The 22,116-nt window shown below is 46.3% G+C and overlaps 2 protein-coding genes across 2 annotated transcripts; both read left to right on the top strand.

Moving 5' to 3' along the window:
• The first annotated feature begins 1,045 nt into the window (after positions 1-1,045).
• On the top strand, positions 1,046-14,145 carry nox5 (NADPH oxidase, EF-hand calcium binding domain 5). The gene is made up of 16 exons (XM_042704465.1): positions 1,046-1,161; positions 1,644-1,785; positions 1,918-2,068; positions 2,354-2,564; positions 3,615-3,855; positions 4,246-4,399; positions 4,606-4,784; positions 4,888-5,070; positions 5,620-5,752; positions 8,048-8,187; positions 8,882-8,926; positions 9,236-9,360; positions 12,212-12,296; positions 12,382-12,481; positions 12,616-12,782; positions 13,841-14,145. Exons 2-16 carry the CDS (start codon positions 1,666-1,668, stop codon positions 13,970-13,972), a joined length of 2,166 nt encoding a protein of 721 aa, XP_042560399.1. The 5' UTR covers positions 1,046-1,161; positions 1,644-1,665; the 3' UTR covers positions 13,973-14,145.
• A 1,707-nt stretch (positions 14,146-15,852) lies between these two features.
• On the top strand, positions 15,853-21,969 carry glcea (glucuronic acid epimerase a). The gene is made up of 4 exons (XM_012818727.3): positions 15,853-16,017; positions 17,472-17,980; positions 18,753-18,992; positions 19,266-21,969. The coding sequence occupies exons 2-4, from the start codon at positions 17,485-17,487 to the stop codon at positions 20,288-20,290; spliced, it is 1,761 nt and encodes a 586-aa protein (XP_012674181.2). The 5' UTR covers positions 15,853-16,017; positions 17,472-17,484; the 3' UTR covers positions 20,291-21,969.
• The last annotated feature ends 147 nt before the right edge of the window (positions 21,970-22,116 follow it).

The raw sequence follows: 22,116 nt of genomic DNA, 5'->3' as shown, positions 1-22,116 counted from the left end.
TGCAGCTGCCACAATCGGCGAACTGCGTCCTTGATTTGCGCAGGTTTAATGTATACATAGCGCAGCTCGTAGAACAGGCAATTGTGTTTCTGGTGGTGCTTTCCTACCATGATTTAGATTTCTGTGCAGCTAAGATTAAACAATTTGTGGTTTATTCGGTTTAAGTTAATGTTAAATTATGGCTTGTCAACAGTTATAGCATTATCACTAAAATACACTTTTATTGTATGACTAGGCTGCAGTAAAAACTGATTACACGAAAATGAGGGCTTTGCAAATGCCATTGATTCAACAGCCGACAAAATAACTATTTAATATAAACGTGTGTCCGTAGGCCTACTACCAAATGATGTGGCATCTACTTTAGTCAATACACCGAAAATATGAAAGGATTTTTCCCCACCTAGAAAGTTGTGACATTACACCACCTAGTGGCTGAATGGACAATTATGAAATCCAACGGAGTTCAGAATATTTAACCTCCTCAAAATAATTAAAATGCATGCAAAATCCGAGAGAAATTTGGGGTAAATGGGGTGAAATCCGTGCTGTTTCGTTTATAATTTTGTAAGACTATCTGAAATGATTCATGACTGTGACAAAGATTTGTACTTCAGCAGGAGTCTGTAGTTCTTGTGTCCTGTGTTATTCTGCTGTGATTTGACTGCAGAAATAATGCAGGCAATTAAGTCACATCATTTTTAATTTTTTTAATTTTCCTTTTAGAATAAAGATATCAGATCATGTACGCAAGAGATATTAAAATATTTGAAAACTGCCTTTACCCTTTGGATCAGGAATGGAGTTTATATCTTCATTTGATCTTGATTTGGGCCGTAAAAACGTAAAATTGTAATATAAATTCTAAAGGCTGAAGAGTGTGAGTTGCATCCTCCTGAATGGGAAGCCTGTGTTCTGCTCGTCTGCACAGTGGGAAGTCTGGTTGTCAGGGCCAGCTGCTCCGGTCTCCTCGTTCAAGCCTGTTTGGGGAGACAGGCAGACAGGCGTATCTGGAGAACCACATGCAGGGAGGTAGCACTCACTCGATTACAGAATCACTTTACTTACACACATAGAGAGGAACGGGAAAGTCTTGTCAAAACGTACCTCAAGAAGTCTGGTGTACGTAAGTGACCAGGGGAGCGGAGATCATTTTCATAGGTAAATGTATTGTTTCTTTTTTGGGATTGTGCATCTTGGCAGTTCTGTCTGTGGATTACTTTGATCAAAGGCCAGATTATCCAACCGTTTGCCAGTTAGAGTGTATGAATTCATGAATAAGAATCAGAGTCAGACCATTGTATGTACAATTTTGAATACTTGCACGTGTTTTACTTTAATCACATCACAAGAAAGTGTCAGCCTATGCTTTATATGTGATGTGAGTTACTGTCCCAAACAGCCAAAGGTACATGGGAGATGAGACGTATGCCATATGCTGATTGCTACAGCTCTGCCACTGTAGAGAAGCTGTGGGGACTGCATGTGACTAATGCTTCTCCTTGTGCTTATGGTCTCTGTCTGTTGACTGTTTTGCTCTGTGTGTTGACTGTTTTGCTCTGTCTGTTGATTGTTTTGCTCTGTCTGTTGACTGTTTTGCTCTGTCTGTTGACTGTTTTGCTCTGTGTGTTGACTACCTCCAGAGACTCTGGCCGCTCATGTACTATGAGTCTGGATGAAGATGCTCGCTGGCTGGAGTGGGTGACCAAACAGTTTGAGAGTATTGCTGGCGATGGCAAAGAGATTGACTTGGAAGAGTTTAAAACGGCGCTCAAAGTTAAAGAGGTGACTGTCAGCTCATTAAAACACGAATATCAAACACACTTGCACACTGGGCCAGTGGAGCAGCCAGACCAGGCATGCTGTGGGATGTTGTTTACAGATGTTTGTTTGTTGTTTGTTGTTTTCGTGGCGCAGTCCTTCTTTGCGGAGAGGTTTTTTGCTCTCTTTGACTCGGATGGCAGCAGCTCCATCAGTCTGGATGAGCTGCTGGAGGCCCTCGACCTCCTCATCAACGGTTCTGAGACTGACAAGCTGCGCTTCCTGTTCCAGGTTTACGACGTGGATGGTGAGTGTTTGACCCTAACTATAACTCTAACCCCAATCATAACCCCCATCTGAGTGTGATGATCCTGTCATGGAATTTCTTAATCACCATAATCACATTGCATATACATAATCACAATATTTTACTTAATAACCATAATCACATTGCATATTAATGATCACAATATTTTACTTAATAACCATAGCCACACTGCATATAAATGATCACAATATTTTACATAATCACCATAATCTCATTGCATATATATTTTCTATTTTCTCCTGATGGATTATTTCCCCCGATCAGGCAGCGGCTCCATCGACCCTGACGAGCTGCGGACGGTGTTGAAGTCGTGTCTGAGAGAGAGCGCCATCTCTCTGCCAGATGAGAAGCTGGACGACCTGACTCTTGCTCTGTTCGAGTCGGCTGATAAGGACAACAGCGGCTTCATCACATTCGAGGAGCTGAAGGCTGAGCTGGAGACCTTCCCAGAAGTCATGGAGAACCTCACCATCAGGTCAGCACACAGCTACAGTCACACATGGAGAACCTCACCATCAGGTCAGCACACAGCTACAGTCACACATGGAGAACTTCACCATCAGGTCAGCACACAGCTACAGTCACACATGGAGAACCTCACCATCAGGTCAGCACACAGCTACAGTCACACATGGAGAACCTCACCATCAGGTCAGCACACAGCTACAGTCACACATGGAAGGCAGTGGAAGACTCCCACTCACAAAGGGCCTTTTCTGTTGGATATCAAGGACATCACCCCGACCTCCACTGATGCCCCTCCAGAGGGTACCCCACTTCCCTGAGTATAGCATGATACTGCACTGATGCCACTCCAGCACCCCACTTCACTGAGTATAGCATGAGACTTCCCAACGAGGACAATGTCCTCACAATTAACATTTTTTTTTAACAACAGTCCTTATTTATTGCCTAGAGACCCCCAACACACTGGTAGATATGGTATCCCTTTGTCCTGTTTGACATGATACCATAGAGCTCTCTGACAAGCCCAGTCACAAAGAGACACACACATGTTGCATTTGGTTGTGCTCACTGTCTGCTTCATGTCAGCATTCAAATGCTCTTACAAGGCTGATTGTGTCTGAGTGAGCATCCCTGCGTGATGACTGCTGCTGCTCCCTCTGTCCTTACCTGCCTACTGTGTGTGTTTTCTGTCCTTACCTGTCCGCTGTGTGTGTTTTCTGTCCTTACCTGCCTACTGTGTGTGTGTTTTCTGTCCTTACCTGTCCGCTGTGGGTGTTTTCTCTCCTTACCTGTCCGCTGTGGTGGTTTTCTGTCCTTACCTCTCCACTGTGTGTGGTGTTTTGTGTCCTTACCTGCCCACTGTGTGTGTTTTCTGTCCTCACCTGTGTGTGTTTTCTGTCCTCACCTGTGTGTGTTTCCTGTCCTTATCTGTATGTGTTTTCTGTCCTTACCTGTGTGTGTTTTCTGTCCTTACCTGTATGTGTTTTCTGTCCTTACCTGTGTGTGTTTTCTGTCCTTACCTGCCCGCTGTGTGTGTTTTCTGGACAAACTGCTGCAGTGCAGCTAACTGGCTGAAGCCCCCTAATGTGGAGCAGCGGAGGATTCGGCACACGCCGCGCTACCTGACGCGAGCCTATTGGCTCAACAACAGCCGCAAGCTGCTCTTCCTGTGCGCCTACGCCAGCCTCAACCTGACGCTGTTCATGATGGCCATACTGCAGAACGCGGCCGGAGGGATCTGCTTCATGATAGCCAAGGGATGTGGACAGTGCCTCAACCTCAACTGCACCTTCGTCATGGTGAGCGCGCTACACACTGTCGTCATGGTGAGCCAGTCACACACATAAACATGTGGTTGTCATGGTGAACATGGACTCCAAGGACGTAAATCTGGTGGAGGCTAAGTGCAGCTATCATGTCTGTGATGGGACTTTGTGCTCTGTTTGTCTATGAAATCCAATTTTTCAATGTATGTAAATGTGTGTTTTTGTGTATGTGTGATGTCTGTGTGTTTTTGTTTGTGTGGGGTTTGAGTGTGTGTGTGTGCTTGTGTGTGTGTGTGTATGTGTGTGTGTGTGTGTGTGCCTGCGTGTGTGTGTGTGCCTGTGTGTGTGTGTGTGCCTGCGTGTGTGTGTGTGTGTGCCTGCGCGTGTGTGTGTGCCTGCGTGTGTGTGTGTGTGTGTGTTCAGATCCTCATGCTTAGGCGTTGTCTAACATGGCTCCGCGCCACCTGGGTGGTCCGTGTGCTGCCACTGGACCAGAACATTCTGCTGCACCAGATCGTGGGCTACGCCATCTTCTTCTTCAGCCTCGTGCACACCACCGCACACATCATGAACTTTGGTATGACTTACATGCACACTCACACACTCACACACACACACCACACCCCCCCCCCCCCCCCCTTCAAGTTGAAATTTTAGTGATGAAGATGATGATGGTGGATTTGACTTAAGCACAGCAGGTAAACTTTAACATTGTAGTCCCAGATCCCATCTCAGCTTCTCACTTGCGCCCCCTACTGGTGTTACTGTGTCTGGCACTTCTAGCGCACCTCTCCCAGAGCAGCGGCAGCACGTTCAGGATGTGGGAGTACCTGCTGACCACGCGGCCTGGGATTGGCTGGGTCCAAGGATCCGCCTCCGTCACCGGCATCTTGCTCCAGCTCATCATCGGCCTCATGGTCGTGTGCTCCAGCACGTTCGTACGCCGCAGCGGCCATTTTGAGGTCAGACCCAAACGCACGAGTCTCATACATGACACTAGTACATGCTGTGTGTGATCAATGACCACTGACCAGTGACCAGTGTGTAACAGCCAGGTGTCTGCAGGTGTTCTACTTGTCCCACCTGTCCTACGTGTTGGTGTGGGCGCTGCTCATTGTTCACTGTGCCAACTTCTGGAAGTGGTTTGTGGTGCCAGGAGTGGTCTTCCTGCTGGAGAAGATTGTGGGCATCGCTGTGTCCCGTATGGGGGGACTCTACATTGTTGAGGTCAACTTACTGCCATCCAAGGTGCTGTGCTCGTCTCCTACTGTCTGTCTTTATCCAAGGTGCTGTGCTCGTCTTCTACTGTCTGTCTTTATCCAAGGTGCTGTGCTCGTCTTCTACTGTCTGTCTTTATCCAAGGTGCTGTGCTCGTCTTCTACTGTCTGTCTTTATCCAAGGTGCTGTGCTCGTCTTCTACTGTCTGTCTTTATCCAAGTTGCTGTGCTTGTCCACTGCTGTCTGTCTTCAATGTGAATGTGCTTGTTACTGCACATACCTGACTGTAGACATATCTACAGATCTCTGCACACCAAAACCACCAGACACAGGAACAGTTTTTTCCCCCTTGCCGTCACTCTTATGAACAGTTGACAAATGATTATATTTTATTATTATATTATATTTATTTATTTTATCCTAAACTGTTGCATGCATATTTTTCAGTTTAAGTACATTGAGAGCAATTAAACCCAGAACAAATTCCTTGTATGTGGAAATGTACTTGGCCAATAAAGATGATTCTGATTCTGATTCTGATACCTGACTGTAGACATGTGGTTTTTATGGAACATCCAGGTCACCCATCTTGTGATCAAGCGCCCGCCTTTTTTCCATTTTAAACCTGGAGACTACGTCTACCTCAACATTCCAGCCATCGCCAAATATGAGTGGCACCCCTTCACCATCAGCAGTGCCCCAGAGCAGCAGGGTAGGGATCGGCTTTCCTTTAAACACACACTTACCACACAGCACTCAACACACACTTACCACACAGCACTCAACACACATTAACCATAAAGCACTCAACACACACTTACAATACAGCACTCAACACACACTTACCATACAACACTCAACACACACTTACCATACAGCACTCAACACACACTTACAATACAGCACTCAACACACATTAACCATAAAGCACTCAACACACATTAACCATAAAGCACTCAACACACATTAACTATAAAGCACTCAACACACACTTACAATACAGCACTCAACACACACTTACCATACAGCACTCAACACACACTTACCATACAGCACTCAACACACACTTACAATACAGCACTCAACACTAGGGATGGGTATCGTTTGGTTTTTATCCGATACCGGTACATAACCGATACTTTTAAAACGATACCGGTGCCTAAACGGTGCTGGAACCGATACTTTTATAAAAAATAAAAAAATGTTTACGATTGACAACATTTAAGAAAGGCTTTATTGCCAAATATATGAACTGTTTAAAGTAAATTTTATATATAAATAATTACAAAACACCTTTTAACTTAAAACTTAAATAATATATGAACTGTTAACAAAAGTTTAGACTATACTTAAATAAATACAAATAAATACAAAACACACACACACACTCTGTACACACACTACAGCTTCAATACTTCAGCAATTATTTTGTTCAATTCAATTTTTTTTCTTCAAATTGAACAATATATTAACTGTTTAAAGTATATTATACATATAAATACATACAAAACACTTGGCTTCAAACTTTTTAACTTCAAACTATGAACATTATATTAACTGTAAACAACAGTTTATAGTATACTTACATAAATATAAATAAATACAAAAAACAGCTTCAAACTTCTTTTGCAAAAATATGAGCATATTTGCCTTTGGAGTCAAAAATGTATTATTTTGTTTGCATTTATTTCATGAAATGTCACCATTTTATGATTTGTTTATACCTATCTTTTCTATCTTGTTTATAGTTAATCTTGTTACTTGAACACACTGAGTACGAGAAAATGTGTACTGCCCCTTTAAGAGACTAACATAGATTAAGTATAGCTGTCATCTCCGTTTATTTTTCAGTCTTCGGTTGCTGATCTGCCGTTGACTCTTTGCCTTCTCTCCACTCTTTTCACGCAATTGTTTTGTTGCATTTGCTGCACGTCGCGATGTTTGAATATTTTGGTGCGAAATACAGCCACACTTTTGACCGTTTACCTTTCGGTATTTTCTCTGTTAAAAGGTTGATGGCTAGTTCTGTTTGTGCTTGCTCTGTGAAATGCTGCATGCTTTTCACTGTCATAAGACTGTTGCTATGAAAACACCAATGAGCGTGAGCGACACAGGACAAAGTTTACATTGGGAGCCGGGGCAGTTTTACATGTGCCCCGCGGAATCTGCCTAGCAACCGTTTTCAATTGGCTCAGGCACCGAAATGAAGCACCGAAATCTGCGTTGCATTTCGGTCAGGGTAGGTACCGGTTGTATTGGAACCGGTTCCATATTGGTACCGGTTCTCGGTACCCAACCCTACTCAACACACACTTACAATACAGCACTCAACACACACTTACAATACAGCACTCAACACACAATTACCACACAGCACTCAACACACACACTTACAATACAGCACTCAACACACATTAACCATAAAGCACTCAACACACATTAACCATAAAGCACTCAACACACACTTACAATACAGCACTCAACACACACTTACCATACAGCACTCAACACACACTTACAATACAACACTCAACACACACTTACAATACAGCACTCAACACACACTTACCATACAGCACTCAACACACACTTACAATACAGCACTCAACACACACTTACAATACAGCACTCAACACACAATTACCACACAGCACTCAACACACACACTTACAATACAGCACTCAACACACACCTACCACACAGCACTCAACACACACTTACCATACAACACTCAAAACACATTAACCACACCACACTACTGCTCATTTTGGCATTATCCAGAAAGTCTCCAACTGTGCTCAGTCAGACAATTGGTCATAAAACCTGGCAGATATTTTAACATGTTTAACATTAAAACAAATCCCTGAATTCACAGAATACCCATCAAATTAACGTTACTATGAGCCACATATGTCGTAATTGACATTAATGAATAGTTCAGCTCTTAACCCTATCGTATGTAAATTATTAAATTGTTGAACTTCAGCTCCATGTCTTTGTTCTTCAGACACCATTTGGCTCCACGTGCGCTCGATGGGCCAGTGGACCAATCGACTCTATGAGTTCTTTAGACAACCGGACCTCCAAGCGGTCAGCACCAAGAGGCTCACCACCAGCCTGAGGAACCGGCAGAACCAGAGGACACAGGTCTCTCTATGTGACACCCTTAACACTAGTCACGTCACAGATCTCTCCTCAACATCAGTCACATCAGTCACATCAGTTAGTCACACCAGCAACACCATTCAGTCACACCATTCAGTCACACCAGTCACACCAGCAACACCAGTCAGTCACACCAGACAGTCAGACCAACCACATCCTCTATCTGCTCCTTTCTGACTAAACTAAACAGGCTTACATACACCCATAGTTACTGACCCTTAACAACACAAGGCAAACTCATGGTTATGACAGGCAAACACATGGTTATTTTTCACAGGAGAGAAAAAAATCATCCAGGTAGAGATGAGGTTACCCAGTTCAGTTTAAATTACACAAGTATCACTTGTACTGCGTCAAAGGCAGATCTGATGTGGTTCTGTCTTGAGTTCTGGGACTAGTAGTGTCTCCCTGTCCCAGGAGGAGCTCTTTAAGACCGTGGACTGGAACAGCGCAGTGGCGTCTAATAAAGACGACGCGGTGGAGTTGACTCTGTATCGACCAAACGACCCACGGGGGGGTCTGAGGCCCCCCCACCCTGACCCGGCAGCCGAGGCAGAGCAGGGGGATCTTCCGGCGGTCAGGGAGGTGTGTGTGAAGCCCTGCAACAGTCTCACAGTCCTGTGTTTATTTCACACTCTTCTGTTTTCACAACAACAACAACTTTTCACTTTCACAGATTTCTGCAAAGTTGAGTGAGAACCACAGATTTTGTAACATAAAGGTAAGCATCACACAATAATATTGAATACGCTTTCACTGAAACCACTCACCATCATTAGTCTGTCACAGTGTATGGATATAGTCTGGTACAGTGTATGGATTCCCATCAGCGTAGATCCTAACCCTAGGTCTGAGCTCATGTCACACATCAGCACTTCATTTTGTCACAACTTCACCCCAGTATCCCTCAGTATAATTTATTCTGTGTGTATTCCAGTCTTCTGTTGAAGGGTCTCTGTGTTCTTCAGTGCACTGTGGTATCATCTCTGTGTTCTGCCAGGTTCTAGAGACTTATCTCTGTGTTCTGTAGTGTTATGTGGACGGGCCGTATGGAACCCCCACTCGTCAGATCTTCACTTCGGAGCACGCTGTTTTGATTGGCGCTGGCATCGGCATCACCCCCTTTGCTTCCATCCTGCAGAGCATCATGTACCGGTGAGCCCAAACCTGCCACACTGATCACACATCAGGTACCGGTGAGCCCAAACCTGCCACACTGATCACACATCAGGTACCGGTGAGCCCAAACCTGATCACACTGATCACACATCAGTTACCAGTGAGCCCAAACCTGATCACACAACAGGTACTGTTGAGCCCAAACCTGATCACACATCAGGTACCGGTGAGCCCAAACCTGATCACACATCAGGTACCGGTGAGCCCAAACCTGCCACACTGATCACACATCAGGTACGGTTGAGCCCAAACCTGCCACACTGATCACACATCAGGTACCGGTGAGCCCAAACCTGATCACACTGATCACACATCAGGTACCGGTGAGCCCAAATCTGCCACACTGATCACACATCAGGTACCGGTGAGCCCAAACCTGCCACACTGATCACACATCAGGTACCGGTGAGCTCAAACCTGCCACACTGATCACACATCAGTTACCAGTGAGCCCAAACCTAATCACACATCAGGTACCGGTGAGCCCAAACCTGCCACACTGATCACACATCAGGTACCGGTGAGCCCAAACCTGATCACACATCAGGTACCGGTGAGCCCAAATCTGCCACACTGATCACACATCAGGTACCGGTGAGCCCAAACCTGATCGCACTGATCACACATCAGGTACCGGTGAGCTCAAACCTGCCACACTGATCACACATCAGGTACGGTTGAGCCCAAACCTGATCACACATCAGGTACCGGTGAGCCCAAATCTGCCACACTGATCACACATCAGGTACCGGTGAGCCCAAACCTGCCACACTGATCACACATCAGGTACCGGTGAGCTCAAACCTGCCACACTGATCACACATCAGGTACCGGTGAGCCCAAACCTGATCACACATCAGTTACCAGTGAGCCCAAACCTGCCACACTGATCACACATCAGGTACGGTTGAGCCCAAACCTGATCACACATCAGGTACCGGTGAGCCCAAACCTGCCACACTGATCACACATCAGGTACCGGTGAGCCCAAACCTGATCACACATCAGGTACCGGTGAGCCCAAACCTGCCACACTGATCACACATCAGGTACCGGTGAGCCCAAACCTGCCACACTGATCACACATCAGGTACCGGTGAGCTCAAACCTGCCATACTGATCACACATCAGGTACCGGTGAGCCCAAATCTGCCACACTGATCACACATCAGGTACCGGTGAGCCCAAACCTGCCACACTGATCACACATCAGGTACCGGTGAGCCCAAACCTGATCACACATCAGGTACCGGTGAGCCCAAATCTGCCACACTGATCACACATCAGGTACCGGTGAGCCCAAACCTGCCACACTGATCACACATCAGGTACCGGTGAGCCCAAACCTGATCACACATCAGGTACCGGTGAGCCCAAATCTGCCACACTGATCACACATCAGGTACCGGTGAGCCCAAACCTGCCACACTGATCACACATCAGGTACCGGTGAGCTCAAACCTGCCACACGGATCACACATCAGGTACCGGTGAGCCCAAACCTGCCACACTGATCACACATCAGGTACCGGTGAGCCCAAACCTGATCACACATCAGTTACCAGTGAGCCCAAACCTGCCACACTGATCACACATCAGGTACGGTTGAGCCCAAACCTGATCACACATCAGGTACCGGTGAGCCCAAACCTGCCACACTGATCACACATCAGGTACCGGTGAGCCCAAACCTGATCACACTGATCACACATCAGGTACCGGTGAGCCCAAATCTGCCACACTGATCACACATCAGGTACCGGTGAGCCCAAACCTGCCACACTGATCACACATCAGGTACCGGTGAGCTCAAACCTGCCACACTGATCACACATCAGGTACCGGTGAGCCCAAACCTGATCACACTGATCACACATCATGTACCGGTGAGCCCAAACCTGATCACACATCAGGTACCGGTGAGCCCAAACCTGCCACACTGATCACACATCAGTTACCAGTGAGCCCAAACCTGATCACACAACAGGTACTGTTGAGCCCAAACCTGATCACACATCAGGTACCGGTGAGCTCAAACCTGCCACACTGATCACACATCAGGTACCGGTGAGCCCAAACCTGCCACACTGATCACACATCAGGTACCGGTGAGCCCAAACCTGCCACACTGATCACACATCAGGTACGGTTGAGCCCAAACCTGATCACACATCAGGTACCGGTGAGCCCAAATCTGCCACACTGATCACACATCAGGTACCGGTGAGCCCAAACCTGCCACACTGATCACACATCAGGTACCGGTGAGCTCAAACCTGCCACACTGATCACACATCAGGTACCGGTGAGCCCAAACCTGATCACACATCAGGTACCGGTGAGCCCAAACCTGATCACAATGATCACACATCATGTACCGGTGAGCCCAAACCTGATCACACTGATCACACATCATGTACCGGTGAGCCCAAACCTGATCACACATCAGGTACCGGTGAGCCCAAACCTGATCACACATCAGGTAATGTTGAGCCCAAACCTGATCACACACCGGTGAGCAATGATGTCTGATAGAATTTGTTGCAATGGCTTGATGAAAAATGAGAAATTATCAGCTTGATCCACATTTTCATAGATAGGCTATGGGTTATTATTAAAGGTGTGATAGGCTATGAGTTTAGGTCTACTTGAAACAGCCGGCTGTCAGCGTGTGAAGTTTCATGTTAATGCTGTAGACTACGCAAAAATGAGCACATCTCACAGACAGCTTACGTTCATATTTCTTTGGCCTAAACGACCTGCCTAAGCCCCAACACAGAGACATCGCCAGCTGCACAGAAGCATTCATATTCCCTTGGGGTTGCAGGTATCGCATGAGGAAGCAGAACTGCCCCAACTGTAACTACTCCTGGTGTGAGAACATCAAGGACAATGAGATGAAGCTCAGGAAGGTAGGGCAGCTCTCTCTGACTGTAGCACTGGGTAAAGAACTATGTATATCAAATATGGAGGAGGTTCACCTCGTCTGTCTCTCAGGTGGATTTCATCTGGATAAACCGGGACCAGAAGTCCTTTGAGTGGTTTGTGAGCCTCTTGACCAAGCTGGAGATGGACCAGGCTGACATGGAGCCTGAGGGTGAGTTCAGAGAGAGAAGCACATGCTGTCCGGTTAGATGTGGATATATTTCATTAGAATATGCTTCTTATGATATAACATCAAATGTGCGTGTGTGTGTTTATGTTTGTGTGTGTGTGTGTGTGTGTTTTCAGGGCGCTTCTTGGAGATGCATATGTACATGACCTCTGCTCTCAGTAAAAATGATATGAAAGCCATTGGCCTGCAGATGGCGCTGGACCTGCTGGCAAAGAAGGAGAAGCGGGACTCCATCACTGGCCTGCGCACACGCACCCAGCCTGGCAGGCCTGAGTGGAGCAAGGTACCGGCCACTGTGCCTCTCAGCCAGCGCTCACAAGCCAGGGCTGAAGCCAACAACGTTTTTGCTTATTTCTCACATTTAAATGTTTCAGATCATCCAACTAATTATAATATAAGACAAAGACAACGTGAGTAAATGCAAAATGCAGCTTTTAAATGATCATTTCATTTATTGAAGGTAAAGAGTTATTCAAAACCTACACCACCCATGTGAAAAAGTAACTGCCCCCCTTAACCTAGTAACTGGTTGTGCCAGCCTTTGCAGCAACAACTGCAATCAAACATTTGGGATAACTGGCAATGAGTCTTTTACATCACTGTGGAGGAATTTTGGCCCACTCTTCTTTGCAGAATTGTTTTAATTCAGCCACATTGGAGGGTTTTCGAGCATGAACTGCCCGTTTAAGGTCATGCCACAGCATCTTAATCGGATTTAGGTCAGGACTTTGACTAGGCCACTCCAGAACCTTTATTTAGTTTCTTTTGAGCCATTTGGAGGTCTTTTGTGACCTCCTGGATGAGTTTTAGATGCGCTCTTGGAGGAATTTTGGTTGGCCGGACACTTCTGGGAAGGTTCACTACTGTTCCAATTGTTTTTCCATTAGTAGATAATGGCTCTCACTGTGGTTCACTGGAGTTCCAGAGCCTTAGAAATGGCTTTGTAACCCTTTCCAGACTGATAAATGTCAATGACTGTGTTTCTCATCTGTTCTGGAATTTCTTCAGATCGCGGCATCATGTACTGTTTTTTGAGACCTGAAGTAGCCTACTACAAATTGCCAGACACGTTCTATTTAAATGATGTTTAGATTTAACAGGACTGGCAGTAATCATGCCTGGGTGTGTTTTGTGAAATTGAACCAAATTATCAATTAAATTTGGTTGATTTAGTAACTAAGGGGCCGATTACTTTTTCACATAGGGCTAGGTGGGGTTGGATAGTTCTTTCCCTTCAATAAATGACATCATCTGCTGGTGTGTGTATGTAAGCGTGTTTGTGTGGTGTGTGACTGATCTGTTTATACTGGTGCTTCATTGTTCCGTGTTGCCCGATGTCAGGTGTTCCAGAAGGTGGCGCAGGAGAACAAGGGGAAGGTGCACGTGTTCTACTGCGGTTCTCCAGTTCTGGCCAAGGTCATCAAGGCCGAGTGTGAGCATTTCGGGTTCCACTTCTACAAGGAGAACTTCTGAGCAGTTGCAGGGCCTACGCGCTGTGTTCATCTCAGATGGCCGGCATGTGTCTGTGCTAGAAATCCATGTGGTGTTGTTCCTACGTGTGTCTGTGCTAGATATCCATATCAATCAATCAATCAATCAATTCAATTGTATATAGCGCTTCTCTATATACCCGAAGTCGCTTTACAGAGTCCAGAGTCCAGTAGTCATACACACACAGTCATACCGGTGGTGGTAAGCTACCTCAGTAGCCACAGCTGCCCTGGGGCAGACTGACAGAATATGGTGTTCCTACGTGTCTCCGTGCTAGATATCCATGTGGTGTTCCGACATGTACAGTTATGTGCCCCCCCTGGGAGCACCAAAACCATATCCTGATGGTGTTCTGTCAGACTTTGGTGTAAAAAAGCTTAATATCAGTATTTTGATAAATATTTCTGCCATGTAATTGCTCCTCCTTTACTTTGGTCTGCTCTGCTATGTGAAGCTCATGGTTAGTCAATGACACATGTTAAAATCCCCCCTCAGTAATAAGCAGGTGGTTTGACATGATGTGAATGTAACTTTGTTTGTCTCAAATATATTGTGTCTGGCAGACATTATTCATGTGAAATCAAAATTTTATATTAAATATGTCTAGTGTTATATGTTTTGTACATGACAGATTGGACATGATATGTTTTAAGTGTAACTATGTGTTTGTGGTGATGGGGATTAATAACTGAATTGACGCTGAACTGACTCTTCAATTACTGAATACGATTAGCGAAAAATGCACTTAAGCCTTCCCTGTGCACACGGAACCATCCTGTCGGAGAACACGGAACCATCCTGTCAGAGAACACGGAATCATTATGTCAGAGAACACGGAACCATCCTGTCAGAGAACACGGAACCATCCTGTCAGAGAACACGGAATCATTATGTCGGAGAACACGGAACCATCCTGTCAGAGAACACGGAACCATCCTGTCGGAGAACACGGAACCATCCTGTCAGAGAACACGGAATCATTATGTCGGAGAACACGGAACCATCCTGTCAGAGAACACGGAATCATTATGTCAGACAACACGGAACCATCCTGTCAGAGAACACGGAATCATTATGTCGGAGAACACGGAACCATCCTGTCAGAGAACACGGAATCATTATGTCAGACAACACGGAACCATCCTGTCAGAGAACACGGAACCATCCTGTCGGAGAACACGGAACCATCCTGTCAGAGAACACGGAACCATCCTGTCAGAGAACACGGAATCATCCTTTTAGAGTGCATGCATAAACACCGGCACTCTTTCAAAGCAATCCTACATTGACAGAATAATTAGAGGCCTATTTGTAATAGAGAAATAGAGCTCTTATTTAAACAAGGTTCATGTAATATACCGAACTTTTTATTGTAATTATTGCATTGCAATTAAGTTATTACTAACTTATTAAATGTTAAACCTACCCCCCTTTTTTTTTTTTAAACCTACCCTAATTTTAAATCTAACTTAATTTGTGAATTGTGGTTTGATAACGGATATTTAATAACTAATTCACTGAGCTCAAATAGATTTTTGAGGAGCATTCATTGCTTTAGCGAAATACAGTACATGCAGTAGGCTACATGGCCATAAAGATGACTGTTGTTCAGTGTAAAATAATTTACTTACGTTAGGGTAATGTATTAAGCTACCAGAGACATTTTAGGGTATGCAAGGACTTGGATATGTCAGCCATCCTGTGGTAGCACAGCCTACCAGCGTCACAATGGTGGAAGCAAATACCACGTTGTTCATTTCCGCTAATCCAAAAATGCCAGATATCATTGGTTGAACAGCACGCCTGTTACTACTGTCAGGGTTCGTCAATTGGCTCACATGACGCCCTCCTTTGTCAAATGTTACCGCTTGCGTCTTAGCTAGAATGAAAACATGTCAGAGGACCGCTATTTGTCGTGAACGATGCGTTTTCAGTAGCGTGGTTCACTGACAGTTGATGTTTTTACTGAATCTACTGAGCTACTGAATTGTCACTGTGATTGACAGTCAAACGAAACATCTGCGTAGGTAAGTGTACCTTTCCGTCTAGCCTGTTACTGCATAGCTTTTTGAGAATGCTGAAAGTCTTCAAAAGAAAAAGAGCGTTGGGTTATTCTTAAATGTCGTCCCACTTGGCAATAACATGACAAACTGCACTAACACATTTCTTAAGTAACACTGAACACCTGGGTGTCAATGACATCTAAGGCTGCATGTGCTGTCTTAAGGTGGCCTAAAGGTGTTACATTTGTCCAAGCAATAGCCGCCATATCATGCTATTTCAGGAGTTTTTCGTGAGTCCAAGTATGCGACTGCCAGCTTGCTTTTTAATATTAATGGTCTGTTAACCGAGGTGTTTGACCGAGGTCGTATATCTGTTGCCTTTGTTAGACTGCGCCTCCGGAGCAATGCTGCCAGCTGTGCGCGTCTCTCTCGCTGCAACTACAGTTATGCCAATACCATGGCAGAACCGAGCACCGTTCACCTGTGTCCCGTTTGGTGCAGCCACTCAAAACTAGAAGTCAAAGGAATCTCATCTCAGACGTACTCACAGCAGTGGGACCCACTGAGAGAGCCCTGTCTGAAGAGACAGACCGCCCCTGTAGAGCCTGGGAGATATTTTTGGAGTGCTTGTACATTCATGGACAAAGCAGAACAATAACAGGCATTTCATAAATTCATACATACAACATTTCATAAATAATGCCACAGTTAGCCAGCCAAATAATGGTAGTTATGACACATGGAATGATTGTGGTTGAGGCATGGACTGAAATATTGAGTTTCAAAGAATGTTGTTCAGACGTTACTTACTGACATCTTGCAGTTGGTTTAGCTGAGTTCTTAGCCTCTCAGGAAGCTCTGTGACCTTTTGGCTTTTACAGCTGTGCTGTACCACATTTCCCATGTGTATTTAATTTCTCCCGCCAGAAAAACAAGAAGCATACCAGTTTGCCAACTTAGCAGCAGTGCTGAAAGGCTGCCTTTGAGCCCTACCTAATTGCTGTGCCTATTTTGTGCCTAAGTGTGCAGTAACTTGAGATAGCAGTAACCCTTCTAAGTCACAGAGGGAAAGATACATCCTAGATTCAAGGCCATTCTGTTATTAGCTCATTAAGAAAGCCATTGGTTATTATGCAGTCAGTTCACAGCTGTGTCTGCGTCTCTGAAGTAGAGACTGTTATAACAATCAGCAACATGACCAATCAGCAACATGACCAATCAGCAACATGACCAATCAGACAGGCAGGTTCTGACCAATCAGCAACATGACCAATCAGACAGGCAGGTTCTGACCAATCAGCAACATGACCAATCAGACAGGCAGGTTCTGACCAATCAGCAACATGACCAATCAGCAACATGACCAATGAGCAACATGACCAATCAGACAGGCAGGTTCTGACCAATCAGCAACATGACCAATCATACAGGCAGGTTCTGCTATCCCTTAGTGTTCCTGTCTGTTCTGCTGTTTACAGGTATGATGTGAGGATGCGTTGCCTGGTGGCACGGGTCAACTATAAAACACTGATAGTGATCTGTGCCGTGTTCACCCTCATCACCGTCCTGCTGTGGAACCGGTGCTCTAGCGAGCTTCCCCCTGGCCCCCCCCACCAACTCCGGGCAGCCTTCACGCCCGAGGCAGAGGCCGACGCCGACGCCGTCGGCGCAGACAGCCCTGAGGCCCCGCCAGTGGCCAGAAAGGTTCCGTATGAAGAGATCGAGTGCCTCATCAACGAGGACACGACCATCAAAGGGAAGCGTGAGGGGGGCGAGGTGTTCTTACCCTTCAGCTGGGTGGAGAAGTACTTTGGTGTGTACGGCAGGATTGCACAGTATGACGGCTCGGAGCGCTTCGAGTTCTCCCACAGCTACTCCAAGGTGTACGCCCAGCGCGAGCCCTATCACCCTGACGGCGTTTTCATGTCGTTCGAGGGCTACAACGTGGAGGTGCGCGAGAGGGTGAAGTGCATCAGCGGAGTAGAGGGTGAGTTGAGGCGTGAGGCAAACACAACAGTGTGAGATGAGCTCAACCAGAGAGAGAGCAGTGAGAGATGAGCTCAACCAGAGAGAGAGAGAGCAGTGAGCGATGAGCTCAACTCAACCAGAGAGAGAGAGAGCAGTGTGAGATGAGCTCAACGAGAGAGAGAGAGAGCAGTGAGATGAGCTCAACTCAACCAGAGAGAGAGAGAGAGCAGTGAGAGATGAGCTCAACCAGAGAGAGCAGTGAGAGATTAGCTCAGGCCAGCTCAACCCTGTCTGAAGCTGTTCATTGCCATAGTTGTACACAGCATGCATAAGGGTGTTTGTGCACTTAACAAACTGTGCTTTGTAACAAACTGTACTGTAAAAACAGACACGTCAAGCTAATGCTTCTCTTTGGATTTAATTTAATTCTCATATGTAATCATCACAGCTAACAAACCTTACATGTCTGTGTCTCACCCTCTGGTCTGTAATTCACCTGGTGTGTACGGCTCACCCCTGGTCTGTAACTCACCTGGTGTGTAACTCACCTCTGGTCTGTAATTCACCTGGTGTGTATGTCTCACCCCTGGTGTGTACGTCTCACCCCTGGTGTGTATGTCTCACCCCTGGTGTGTAACTCACCTGGTGTATATGTCTCACCCCTGGTGTGTATGTCTCACCCCTGGTGTGTAACTCACCTGGTGTATATGTCTCACCCCTGGTGTGTATGTCTCACCCTTGGTGTGTATGTCTCACCCCTGGTGTATATGTCTCACCCCTGCTCCTACTAGGAGTGCCAGTGTCCACACAGTGGGGCCCAAAGGGCTACTTCTACCCTATTCAGGTCGCCCAGTATGGCCTGAGCCACTACAGCAAGAACCTGACGGAGCGCCCCCCCAGCGTGGAGCTGTACGACCGGGCCGAGGGAACCGCTGGAAGCCCCAGTCCATGGACGGTCCCCAAGGGATGTTCCCTCACTAAACTCCTGGACTCCACGCGGCCCGCCTCCACCCGACAGTTCAGTGCCCCAGGTGAGTGTCATCACCACCCCGTCACCTGCCAGCCCCAACACTCTCTTGCCCCCACCCATTCACACACCACCTCCACCTATGTCCCACTCACAATATAGTCAACATTGGACAAAAATACTACGCATGCACCACCCATATGGCTGAAGACATGTGGACATAGTAGGTGCACTGCAGACAAAAGTAGTGCTTGTTTCGTCTTCTCTTCCTGCACATAATTCTTAGTTTGTGCTTTAACTCTTGCTGAAAGATTTAAAATGTTTTCATTCTGTGTAGATAACTGCCAAGGCATCTCTCTGGCTCTGGGTAACTCCAGGGACTTCGTTCTCTCGTTCGACGTGAAGTTTCTGACCAACGGGAGTGTTTCCGTAGTGCTGGAGACCTCGGAGAAAGGCCCTCCGTTTGTCATCCACTACGTGACCAGCTCTCTGCTGCTGGCCTACAGCGACCGCGCGGTCACCTACGGGATCGGCGCCCGCGCCTCGTGGAGCACCGTGACTCGTGACCTGCTGACAGACCTGCGGAAGGGCATGGGTCTGTCCGCTACCAAAGTGGTGCGGGCGGTGAAGGTGACGCCGCGGCGTGTGACGGAGCTGCTGCTCAGGGGCTCGGGCTTCATCGACAACATCACTGTCTCGTCCACCGCCCACCAGGCCGCCTTCTTCTGCGCCAGCCGTTGGTTGCTAAGCAACCAGGACGAGCGAGGGGGCTGGCCTATCAGGGTGACGCGCAAGCTGGGCGAGGGCTTCAGGGCTCTGGAGCCCGGCTGGTACTCGGCTATGGCACAGGGCCAGGCGATGTCCACGCTGGTGAGGGCGTACCTCCTCACCCGCGACCCGGCCTTCCTCAGCGCAGCCCTGCGGGCCACGGGGCCCCTCAAGCGCACCTCGGAACAGCACGGGGTCAAGGCCGTGTTCATGAACAAGTTCGACTGGTACGAGGAGTACCCCACCTCGCCCAGCTCCTTCGTGCTGAACGGCTTCATCTACGCCCTCATTGGGCTGTACGACGTGGCAGAAACGGCGGGAGACAAGCTGGGGCGTGAGGCGGGAGTGCTGTTCAGTCGGGGAATGGAGTCACTGAAGGCCATGCTGCCTCTTTTTGACACTGGCTCTGGCACCGTCTATGACCTGCGGCACTTTGTGTTGGGCACAGCACCCAACGTGGCTCGCTGGGACTACCACACCACACACATCAACCAGCTGCAGCTGCTGGCCTCCATAGACAACGCGCCCATCTTCAGAGAGTACCTCAAGCGCTGGAAGACCTATCTGAAAGGAGGCCGTGCCAAGCACAACTAACATTCTTCATTGTGTGCCTCTCAGCTAAGAAGCTTCCTTCAAGTTCAAAGTTCAAGTTCAAAGTACTTTATTGTCATTGTCACAAAAACAGCGAGACAGACGAGGCAGCATCACACAGCTGATGTGGCGTGTAACAGCTTTCCACACTTTAAAATCAAATGTCTTGTTACTTTGTCATCGTTTTTTATTCCAAAACCAGATCCTGGTAAACAAGCAGTTTAGTTTCTGTAGAAGGTAAAAAATGTTCAGGCAATAAGAGAAATCTATCTCACCTTGAAGACAACCTGGAGTGCTTCTCTCTGTTGAGTGTCTTGTGTGACTAAGCATTCATACATAGTTGTACACCCAATGAATGTAGGTCATGTAAGGCAGGCATAAGCACAGACGTGATCTGGTCTATGCGTTATAGATTATATATATACAGTATATATATATATATATATATATATATATATATATATAGCATTATATATATAGCATGGCCTACACTTAAAAATGTGCTTCAAACACAGCACACTATTGTCTGAGTTCATTATAAACCAGAATTGTGCTTTTTCAGCCTGACTTACTTCTGCAGGATCACCGGCACTGCGGGGAGTAAGTAGTTGCTCACTGATGTTTTCTACTGCCGAGAATTAGATTCAGATTCTTGAACAGTCGATAATGTACACTATTCATGAGGCTTCCGTTTCAGCAGCCCTCTGAACAGTAGGCTAAGTCATTCATATTATTTCCTTCAGAGCTGGTCAAGTAGCAAGTGCTATTTTAACAGCCACTGACTTTTCAAAGTAATTGAAATTGAGTATTTTGTTCACAGTGTATTAACCAGCGTCTGGTCTAACAGCAACTGCCTTTTCAAAGCCACGTCTTTATGAGTTTTCGACTGTGAGTGAAAAGCACATGTCCCAGTCACATAGATTCTGTTCATGGCACAGATAGAGGACGGCTGTAGATGCCTAGTTGTCCCACAGATTCAGATATTAAAGCTTCATCTCAAAAGGTAGAAGGTACACACTCCCCTAAGTACCTCAAAACATGAAGCGCCCTCCGTCATTACCATTTTTTCCCAGAATGTCTGTTGCACATTCCTGCACAGATGTCCTTCTTTATCTATCAGTCATTCTCACAGTAAGAACTGTAGAAGAGCAAGCAGTCAGTAGTGAGGCACTCTCAGAGCTGTTGGTTAGCACTTTAAACTAACATTCATTTAGAATGTGCAGTCCAGATATCTTCACTATGTTGTGTGTTTTGAAGTTGCATTCTGCTGTAGTGTGTGTGTGTGTGTGTATCAGTGGTCCTCCCTCAAAGTTGAATCCAGAAGAAAATTAAAAAGACTAATGCTTCCTCCAGGTGTGGAGTATGTAGGTGAATCTGAAGTTAACATATCCACTTTCAGACAGCCTCCTGTCGGTGGGCTGACACAAGAACCGTCCAGCAAGGCTGAGGAATGCACCTAACCTCCAGGTGTACCTAGTGCATCTCCCCAGCAGAGCTAGCTTGGATGAATCATCGTGAGGAGCAACCCCCCCACCACCACCACCTTAAAGACCACACAATTTCAGACCTCATCCAAGTTTGGATGGTCTGTCAGCTATTGTACATTTTGTATTTCTGGTTAGGGTGTTCTTTATGCCAACTCATTTGAATTTGTCAAGTAAAAGTTGCTATTCACCTGTTAATGTCTTGTCTTCAATTTTGTCTGTTGAAATTAAAGCATAAACCTAAAATAAGAATTTTGCGTAACAGGCAAACTAAAAAACTTTTGTGAGGACCAAAGACCAAAGACTTAACACTTAAGAATATAAATTACTCAGCTTCAATCCACC

This window comes from Clupea harengus, chromosome 3 (assembly GCF_900700415.2).
Source record: "Clupea harengus chromosome 3, Ch_v2.0.2, whole genome shotgun sequence".
Taxonomy (NCBI): domain Eukaryota; kingdom Metazoa; phylum Chordata; class Actinopteri; order Clupeiformes; family Clupeidae; genus Clupea; species Clupea harengus.
The sequence above is the reverse complement of the archived record's forward strand: the minus strand, read 5'-3'. Positions and strand labels throughout refer to the sequence as shown.